The sequence below is a fragment of the Oncorhynchus tshawytscha genome, unplaced genomic scaffold (genome assembly GCF_018296145.1).
Source record: "Oncorhynchus tshawytscha isolate Ot180627B unplaced genomic scaffold, Otsh_v2.0 Un_contig_4768_pilon_pilon, whole genome shotgun sequence".
Taxonomy (NCBI): domain Eukaryota; kingdom Metazoa; phylum Chordata; class Actinopteri; order Salmoniformes; family Salmonidae; genus Oncorhynchus; species Oncorhynchus tshawytscha.
In genome coordinates, this window is record NW_024607985.1 from 34,074 (window position 1) to 43,798 (window position 9,725).

The following is a 9,725-nucleotide window of genomic DNA, read 5'->3' on the forward strand; positions in this document are numbered from 1 at the left end:
GTCTCATCTCTGTGTGTCTCCAGGTGAATAAAGACTTTGGCAGTATCTTCTCCACTCTGCTGCCGGGGGCTGATGCCCGTCTGGCCCCTCCTGAGGGCTGCGGGGCCTTAGAGGGCCTGGAGTTCAAGGTGGCTCTGGGAAACACGTGGAAGGAGAACCTCACTGAACTCAGCGGAGGACAGAGGTACGGGGAGATCAATTGAATCATTAACTGATTGGTTATTGATACATACAGTGTGTGTGTGTGTTAGACTTGTGCTACTAATTTCTAGTTTCCTCACCTCTGCAAACACAATGGTTGTTTACCCAGATCAGCTCTGGGGGAAAAAATCTGATATGATTTGGCCAAAACATCAATTGGTGTGAAAAATATCAGAATTGTACTGCCTGTGTACGCGCAGCCAGAAGGTGTCAAAGGTCAGATGATGGATTAAGACAGCTCTTTTTTTGATTGTCTAGTGATCAGTAACACTATCTTTGATTCTATTGAAGTGGACTCAAGTGAACAGAATGGTCCTCTTTGGCCGAACGCGTGTGTAACTGTGTGTTTTTATTCTAAAATTGATTTAAAAAAAATAACATTCTCATCCATCTACACACACTAGCCCATAATGTGACAAAGCGAAAAGTTTTTTTAGGAATGTTTGCAAATAAAAAAATAATCTGAATTATCCTATTTACATAAGTATTCAGACTCTTTGCTATGAGACTCGAAATTGAGCTGAGGTGCATCCTGTTTCCACAACTTGATTGGACATGATTTGGAAAGGCACACATCCGTCTATATAAGGTCCCACAGTTGACAGTGCATGTCAGAGCAAAAACCAAGCCATGAGGTCGAAGGAGTTATTCGTACAGCTCCGAGACAGGATTGTGTGGAGGCGTACCAAAACATTTCTGCAACATTGAAGGTCCCCAAGAACACAGTGGCCTCCATCATTCTGAAATGGAAGACGTTTGGAACCACAAGACTCTTCCTGGCCGCCCAGCCAAACTGAGCAATCTGGGGAGAAGGTCTTTGGTCAGGGAGGTGACCAAGAACCTGATGGTCACTCTGACAGAGTTCCAGAGTTCCTCTGAGATGGGAGAACCTTCCAGAAGGACAACCATCTCTGCAGCATTCCACCAATCAGGCCTTTATGGTAGAGTGGTTAAACGGAAGCCACTCCTCAGTAAAAGGCACATGAAGACTCTCAGACCATGAGAAACAAGATTCTCTGGTGAAACCAAGATTGAACTCTTTGGCCTGAAGGCCAAGCGTCACGTCTGGAGGAAACCTGGTACCATCCCTACGGTGAAGCATGGTGGTGGCAGCATTATGCTGTGGGATGTTTTTCAGGGACTGGGAGAAAGATGAATGGAGAAAAGTACAGAGAGATCGTTGATGAAAACCTGCTCAGGACCTCAGACTGGGGTGAAGGTTCACCTTCCAACAGGTCAACGACCCTAAGCACACAGCCAAGACAACGCAGGAGTGGCTTCGACACAAGTCTCTGAATGCCCTTGAGTGGCCGAGCCAAAGCCCGGACTTGAACCCGATCGAACATCTCTGGAAACCTGAAAGCAACGCTCCCCATCCAACCTGACAGAGCTTGAGAGGATCTGCAGAGAAGAATGGGAGAAACTCCCCAAATACAGGTGTGCCGAGCTTGTAGTGTCATACCCAAGAGGACTGGAGGCTGTAATCACTGCCAAAAGTGCTTCAACAAAGTACTGAGTAAAGGGTCTGAATACTGATGGAAATGTGGTTTTCTTTCTTAGATACATTTTCACACAAAGGTTGTGTTGAGGTAAAAAAAAATAATAATTTAGAGTTGTAACAAACTGGAAAAAGTCAAGGGTCTGAATGCACTGCAACTGTGTGTTCCAGGTCTCTGGTAGCCTTGTCTCTGATCCTGGCCATGCTGCTGTTTAAACCGGCTCCCATCTACATCTTGGACGAAGTGGATGCTGCCCTGGACCTCTCACACACACAGAACATAGGACAGATGTTGAGGACACACTTCACACACTCCCAGGTAACGCACCTGTCCTACACACACACACTGGGGGGGGTAGTAGCCTAGTAACCGTAAAGGTTGCAAGATCGTATCCCCTGAGCCGACAAGGTAAACACCTGTTGTTCTGAATAAGAATTTGTTCTTAACTGACTTGCCTAGTTACATAAAACCCATTGTCTCTTTCTGGTTTCTCCTCTCTGTAGTTTGTGGTGGTCTCTCTGAAGGATGGCATGTTCACCAACGCCAACGTTCTGTTCAAGACCAAGTTTGTAGACGGGGTGTCTGCCGTGTCCCGTACCACCCAGGCCCAACCAGACCAGAACAAAGGGCCGCGAAAAGGCCCGTCTCATCGGCCGCAGGCACAAAAAAAGAATCGCTAACTAGTTCGTGTCTGTAGCTAGCTAGAGAGGCCAACTGATGTTTCTACGTGTCCTTTTATGTACGTTAAGGTAACTAAAGGCCTTTCTACGATGATTTACTTGTCTATTCAACTAGCCGTCTGGCTTAACATGAATCCTGCATATAGCAATTCTTCTGTCCTTGTATACAGATGTTTGTGTGTCTGAAATATACTACACCATGTATTTTAATGTTTTGTTGCTTAAAATAAAAGCCCCTTTTCACAAACAGTCTGGCGTAGTTTAAACCCCAAATAATGACGTCTTCAAAGCTGAAGGTAGTTTATTTATTTAGGAGACAAATTCACGAGAATTACATGCCTCCCTCTCACACCAACCGACCCCCACTGTTCATTGTTGGGTTTTAAATCAACATGGCTGAAAACATATTTTTTTACACATGCAAACTGGGGGAAAGAAGTAATTACCAAGTTCAGACAGAGAAACATCACTGGTCACCAACTCTTTAGAGGTAGGTGCAGGCTTTTGGTCCAACCCAGCACTAGTTAACATTACCTATCATCAGGCGTTCGACAGAAAATTAACAGTATTGTGGAGCTCCAGCACCTATTTCAGTCCAAACCGTGATAAGTGTTGGGCTGGAACAAAAGCCTGCTCACCCTGTAGATCAGGGGTGTTTTTCCCCTTTCAATTAAAGACCTGGACAACCAGGTGAGGAGAGGTCCTTACTAATTAGTGACCTTAAATTCATTGAGGGGAGAAGGCAAAACCCACACACACTCAGCCCTCTGTGGAATGAGCTGATTGGCTGGAACAGCAGCCTCCATACAGCCAGTAGCTCTCCAGGACCAAGGAGTTGACAACCAATGTGTTAAAGTATCATCCTGGGTTTACGTCCCAAATGGCAACCCTTATTCCCACTAGTAGTGTTTAGGGAATCAGGGCACCATGTGGGATGTACCATTGTAGTTCATCAGTAGGGGTGTACTGTACTGGCTGCTGTAGGAGAGAAGCTGTTACACGGGACAAATCCCTAACGCCACCAGGTTCCCAAACTGCCCAGGACTTGTTTTTTTAAAAGCATGTTAAAACTGATTTTAGTTTGGGAAATCTATTCCAAAGTCTCCAAGAGATCCTTTACAAATCCAAACAAGATTTTAAAATGGATGTTTATAGTCAATTATAATCATTGATCTTATTAGCCACCTGAACCATCTGCTCAGTAATTTATTTTTTACAAAATTGTCCCGCGGCTGAATCTAGTTGATGATCCCTGGACGACAAAAGTGCACTACTACAGAGCAGAGGATCCTATGGGATCTGGTCAACAGTAGTGCACTATATAGGGAATAGGGTGCTGTTTGTTTACGTGGCGTTTAATTATAAATGACCCAGCCAGCCGTACACACATTGACACAACACACATTATAATCACCACGCCTGTCCACAGAGATCTGGGGGTGTGTTCAGGGTTGACTAGGTAGGTGTGTGTTCAGGGTTGACTAGGTAGGTGTGTGTGTGTGTTCAGGGTTGTTAGGGTGTGTGTGGTGTTCAGGGTTGACTAGGTAGGTGTGTGTGTGTGTGTTCAGGGTTGACTAGGTAGGTGTGTGTGTGTGTGTGTGTTCAGGGTTGACTAGGTAGGTGGTGTGTGTGTGTGTGTGTTCAGGGTTGACTAGGTAGGTGTGTGTGTGTGTGTGTTCAGGGTTGACTAGGCAGGTGTGTGTGTGTGTGTGTGTGTTCAGGGTTGACTAGGCAGGTGTGTGTGTGTGTGTGTTCAGGGTTGACTAGGCAGGTAGGTGTGTGTGTGTGTTCAGGGTTGACTAGGTAGGTGTGTGTGTGTGTTCAGGGTTGACTAGGCAGGTGTGTGTGTGTGTGTGTTCAGGGTTGACTAGGCAGGTGTGTGTGTGTGTTCAGGGTTGACTAGGTAGGTGTGTGTGTGTGTTCAGGGTTGACTAGGTAGGTGTGTGTGTGTTCAGGGTTGACTAGGTAGGTGTGTGTGTGTGTTCAGGGTTGACTAGGGTGTGTGTGTGTGTGTTCAGGGTTGACTCTGGATGTTCCTCCGTAGTTCCTGGGCCTTGTCTCGGAGGTCAGGTCTGCTGTCTGTCTGCAGGGTTGACTAGGTAGGTGTGTGTGTGTGTGTGTGTGTTCAGGGTTGACTCTGGATGTTCCTCCGTAGTTCCTGGGCCTTGTCTCGGAGGTCAGGTCTGCTGTCTGTCTGCAGGGTTGACTAGGTAGGTGTGTGTGTGTGTGTGTTCAGGGTTGACTGTGTGTGTGTTCAGGGTTGACTAGGTAGGTGTGTGTGTGTGTGTGTGTTCAGGGTTGACTAGGTAGGGGTGTGTGTGTGTGTGTGTGTGTGTTCAGGGTTGACTAGGTAGGTGTGTGTGTGTGTGTGTGTGTGTGTGTTCAGGGTTGACTAGGTAGGTGTGTGTGTGTGTGTTCAGGGTTGACTCTGGATGTTCCTCCGTAGTTCCTGGGCCTTGTCTCGGAGGTCAGGTCTGCTGTCTGTCTGCAGGGTTGACTAGGTAGGTGTGTGTGTGTGTGTGTTCAGGGTTGACTCTGGATGTTCCTCCGTAGTTCCTGGGCCTTGTCTCGGAGGTCAGGTCTGCTGTCTGTCTGCAGGGTTGACAGTGACCGTTGCAGCTGTTCGCGACTCTTTCCCGAGACGCACTCCCACTGACCGCTCTCTGCAACGACACACACACACAGGGTCTAGGAGGGGAGACACACTGTCCCCCTAGGGGGTATAGGAGGGGAGACACACTGTCCCCCTAGGGGGTCTAGGAGGGGAGACACTGTCCCCCTAGGGGGTATAGGAGGGGAGACACGCTCTCTGCAACAACACACACAATCTGCAACAACACACACAATGTCCCCTTCAGGGTCTAGGAGGGGAAAAAATGAATCCCCTTCGGAGTTTAGGAGATAAATAGTTTTCAAACAGAATGACGCAGTGCTCATGAATATATTTTGTTCTCAAATGTTGCCTCAGGTTTGAGTAAAATGACCTCCTAGACATTGTGCTTCAAAAAACAACTCAAACATAGTCCTATATTCTTGGCATGGAAGGTCAAGTCCTGCACACTGGTGCTTTTACTTCCTGGGTTAAAGACCCGTGCTTTTACTTCCTGGGTTAAAGACCCCTTTAGAAGAGTTGAGAGAAGCGGGACTAGTCATATAGCCCCGGAAACAGACTGAACGGAGACTCACCTCCTGTCCTCTTCACCAGTAGTTCCACAACAGACAACGCTTCTGTCCTCACAGAGGAGTAACTCTTATTCTCTATAGGAGGAAACATTTTAAATAAAAACATTGTGAATCTTTCTAATAAGAAACATCTAGGATCAGTTTCCCTCTAAAAGTTAAATGTTACCTAGTGGCTGTGTGAGAGCAGTGTTCAGGTCTTACCTAGTAGGTGTGTGAGAGCAGTGTTCAGGTCTTACCTAGTGGGGGTGTGTGAGAGCAGTGTTCAGGTCTTACCTAGTGGGTGTGTGAGAGCAGTGTTCAGGTCTTACCTAGTGGGGTGTGTGAGAGCAGTGTTCAGGTCTTACCTAGGTGGGGGTGTGTGAGAGCAGTGTTCAGGTATTACCTAGTGGGGGTGTGTGAGAGCAGTGTTCAGGTCTTACCTAGTGGGGGTGTGTGAGAGCAGTGTTCAGGTCTTCCCTAGTGGCTGTGTGAGCGCAGTGTTCAGTTCTTACCTAGTGGGTGTGTGAGAGCGCTGCATGTCTCTGTGAGAATAAGGGACAAGGCTGTGAAGTTCTGGTTGTCTTTCTCTTTCTCCAACAGTAGCAACCTACACAGGAAGGAACAACAAGAGAAAATCGTTTATCAAATCAGATGGAGACCAACATGTACCATTCCGATGGGAGTCAGAAAGGACAGGAGAGGCATGGCAGCATCTCCACCTCGCCCTCCGATAGGCTAGAGGAAGCAGCTCCACCTCGCCCTCCGATAGGCTAGAGGAAGCAGCTCCACCTCGCCCTCCGATAGGCTAGAGGAAGCAGCTCCACCTCGCCCTCCGATAGGCTAGAGGAAGCAGCTCCACCTCGCCCTCCGATAGGCTAGAGGAAGCAGCTCCACCTCGCCCTCCGATAGGCTAGACATATGTTTTAAGTCTTTCAGATCTAGATAGGGGTAGAACAGGGCTCTCCAACCCTGTTCCTGTAGAGAGACCCTCCTGTAGGTTTTAACTCCAACCCTGTTCCTGTAGAGAGACCCTCCTGTAGGTTTTAACTCCAACCCTGTTCCTGGAGAGAAACCCTCCTGTAGGTTTTAACTCCAACCCTGTTCCTGGAGAGAGACCCTCCTGTAGAGAAACCCTCCACAACCTTCATAGACTGTGTTTGTTTCCTTACCTCTGGAAGTATGTCTTCATAGACTGTAGCACCCCCACCTGGACCCTCCATGTACTGAGTTTCAACCTCTCACACATCAGACAGCACAGGTCCAACTGGAAACGCTCTGGGAACACAGGAGAGACAGCATTAAACACACAGTACTACAATACATTACAATCACCGATATAATCACCTTATTGTTTTGGGACCAAAACATTTACAAATCTCACACTGGGTTTGTGCTGCCGTTGGGCCAGTCAGAACCTTACCCTGGGTTTGTGCCGTCGTTGGGCCAGTCAGAACCTTACCCTGGGTTTGTGCCGCCGTTGGGCCAGTCAGAACCTTACCCTGGGTTTGTGCCGTTGGGCCAGTCAGAACCTTACCCTGGGTTTGTGTGAACCTTACCCTGGGGTTTGTGCCGCCGTTGGCCAGTCAGAACCTTACCCTGGGTTTGTGCCGCCGTTGGGCCAGTCAGAACCTTACCCTGGGTTTGTGCCGCCGTTGGGCCAGTCAGAACCTTACCCTGGGTTTGTGCCGCCGTTGGGCCAGTCAGAACCTTACCCTGGGTTTGTGTGTTGTTGGGCCAGTCAGAACCTTACCCTGGGTTTGTGCCGCCGTTGGGCCAGTCAGAACCTTACCCTGGGTTTGTGTGTTGTTGGGCCAGTCAGAACCTTACCCTGGGTTTGTGTGTTGTTGGGCCAGTCAGAACCTTACCCTGGGTTTGTGTGTTGTTGGGCCAGTCAGAACCTTACCCTGGGTTTGGGCCAGAAACCTTACCTGGGTTTGTGCCGTTGGGCCAGTCAGAACCTTACCCTGGGTTTGTGTGTTGTTGGGCCAGTCAGAACCTTACCCTGGGTTTGTGTGTTGTTGGGCCAGGTCTTGCCCAGCGTCTGGAAGGCACAGAGTAGAGCTTCAGTCTGCAGCTCCTTCTCCTTCTCATCCCGATCGTCATCACTATCATGTCTCAACCTCGAAGTTGCTGCAGAATTCTGTAACACAGGATCGGACATCAGACATTTTGGACCAATCGGTAGAACACTGATGTCATAAAGGAGAAATACACAAACTCTGTCCATCTGTCTCTCTCTCACCTTTCTTAATGAGTGGAATGAGTATGTCTGCCATATCACTGAAGCGGTCTTCCTGTGTGGCCTGCAGGACGTCAGCAGCACAGCCCAGGGCAGCCATCTTGTAGACCAGGTTGTCTTTACGACACTCCTTCAACACCAGATCTATCACCTCTGGTACACTGGGCTGGCCCGGGGGAGGACTTCTGGAGTTCACCACTAACAGATCATCCTCATTATCACCAACATCATCCCCCATTATCACCAACATCATCCCCATTATCACCAACATCATCATTATCACCAACATCATCCCCATTATCACCAACATCATCACCAACATCCTTCATTATCACCAACATTCCTCATTATCACCAACATCATCCCCCATTATCACCAACATCATCCCCCATTATCACCAACATCATCCCCATTATCACCAACATCCTTCATTATCACCAACATCCCCATCACAGGGACAAGAGACAAACTGCTCCTAGTGTCAGAAGGAGAGGAGAAACCGTACCTGCACTTAGACACCACAGAGCCGATGGCGTTCAACAGCTCCTCCTGCGGACAAACAAACAACTGGAGTGAGAAGACATCTGTACTAGACACAAACAACTGGAGTGAGAAGACATCTGTACTAGACACTAGACACAAACAACTGGAGTGAGAAGACATCTGTACGAAACACTAGACACAAACAACTGGAGTGAGAAGACACCTGTACGAAACACTAGACACAAACAACTGGAGTGAGAAGACATCTGTACGAAACACTAGACACAAACAACTGGAGTGAGAAGACACCTGTACGAAACACTAGACACAAACAACTGGAGTGAGAAGACACCTGTATGAAACACTAGACACAAACAACTGGAGTGAGAAGACACCTGTACTAGACATCTGTACTAGACACAAGACACCTGTACTAGACATCTGTACTAGACACTAGACATCTGTACTAGACATCTGTACTAGACATCTGTACTAGACACTAGACATCTGTACTAGACACCTGTACTAGACATCTGTACTAGACACTAGACATCTGTACTAGACATCTGTACTAGACACTAGACATCTGTACTAGACATCTGTACTAGACACTAGACATCTGTACTAGACATCTGTACTAGACATCTGTACTAGACATCTGTACTAGACACTAGACATCTGTACTAGACACTAGACATCTGTACTAGACATCTGTACTAGACACTAGACACCTGTACTAGACACTAGACACCTGTACTAGACACCTGTACTAGACATCTGTACTAGACATCTGTACTAGACACTAGACATCTGTACTAGACACTAGACATCTGTACTAGACACTAGACATCTGTACTAGACACTAGACATCTGTACTAGACACTAGACATCTGTACTAGACATCTGTACTAGACATCTGTACTAGACACTAGACATCTGTACTAGACACTAGACATCTGTACTAGACACTAGACATCTGTACTAGACACTAGACATCTGTACTAAACATCTGTACTAAACACTAGACACAAGTTGGTCAAGTTAATTACAACCTCCTATAAGCACCCCCTTCTACTGACCACTTTATCACACACACACACACACACACACCCTTTCCAGTCCAGGTGCGTCCAACCAGTCCCTGCAGTAGAGCGGACAACACCATACCCAGGTGAGGGGCGACCAGAGAACCCGTCTGTTGCTTAGCGATGGACGCCATGGCAGCCGCGCCTGGGCCTTCATCTTCCACGACTGGGACTGCAAGGCCTTCTGGGTAATGTCGATCAGCTCCGTCATGTAGAGGCGGATGCCCCAAAGCTTCCTGGAAGACGACGAGAGGTCAGGGTTGAAAAGGTCAAAATGTTTTGTCTTTCCTATTTATTTTTAACCCCTGTCTTCGTGGTATCCAAGTGGTAGTCAGAGGAAGGCCTAAAAATGGTCAACGACCCCAGCCACCCCAGT

The 9,725-nt window shown here is 47.7% G+C and overlaps 2 protein-coding genes and 1 pseudogene across 2 annotated transcripts; 1 reads left to right on the top strand and 2 right to left on the bottom strand.

Moving 5' to 3' along the window:
- Positions 1-2,627, top strand: part of LOC121843179 — a 35,174-nt pseudogene extending 32,547 nt beyond the window's left edge.
- Positions 2,628-4,789: 2,162 nt separating this feature from the next.
- On the bottom strand, positions 4,790-7,718 carry LOC121843178 (proteasome adapter and scaffold protein ECM29). The gene is made up of 5 exons (XM_042312781.1): positions 7,544-7,718; positions 6,712-6,817; positions 6,055-6,149; positions 5,567-5,638; positions 4,790-5,043 (listed from the first exon to the last, which is right to left on the bottom strand). The coding sequence occupies exons 1-5, from the start codon at positions 7,701-7,703 to the stop codon at positions 4,904-4,906; spliced, it is 573 nt and encodes a 190-aa protein (XP_042168715.1). The 5' UTR covers positions 7,704-7,718; the 3' UTR covers positions 4,790-4,903.
- A 73-nt stretch (positions 7,719-7,791) lies between these two features.
- On the bottom strand, positions 7,792-9,505 carry LOC121843180 (proteasome adapter and scaffold protein ECM29-like). Its single transcript, XM_042312782.1, has 3 exons — positions 9,375-9,505; positions 8,287-8,329; positions 7,792-7,979 (listed from the first exon to the last, which is right to left on the bottom strand). The coding sequence occupies exons 1-3, from the start codon at positions 9,481-9,483 to the stop codon at positions 7,901-7,903; spliced, it is 231 nt and encodes a 76-aa protein (XP_042168716.1). The 5' UTR covers positions 9,484-9,505; the 3' UTR covers positions 7,792-7,900.
- Between the last annotated feature and the right edge of the window lie 220 nt (positions 9,506-9,725).

Coding starts and splice junctions, on each gene's coding strand:
- LOC121843180 (XM_042312782.1), bottom strand. CDS start 9,483: ATGGCGTCCATCGCTAAGCAACAGACGGGTTCTCTGGTCGCCCCTCAC. Junction 8,330..9,374: donor ACGCACCTGGACTGGAAAGG/GTGTGTGTGTGT, acceptor TTTGTCCGCAGG/AGGAGCTGTTGAACGCCATC. Junction 7,980..8,286: donor TCTGTGGTGTCTAAGTGCAG/GTACGGTTTCTC, acceptor ATGATCTGTTAG/TGGTGAACTCCAGAAGTCCT.
- LOC121843178 (XM_042312781.1), bottom strand. CDS start 7,703: ATGTCCGATCCTGTGTTACAGAATTCTGCAGCAACTTCGAGGTTGAGA. Junction 6,150..6,711: donor ATGAAGACATACTTCCAGAG/GTAAGGAAACAA, acceptor CTTCCTGTGTAG/GTTGCTACTGTTGGAGAAAG. Junction 5,044..5,566: donor ACTGGTGAAGAGGACAGGAG/GTGAGTCTCCGT, acceptor GTGTCGTTGCAG/AGAGCGGTCAGTGGGAGTGC.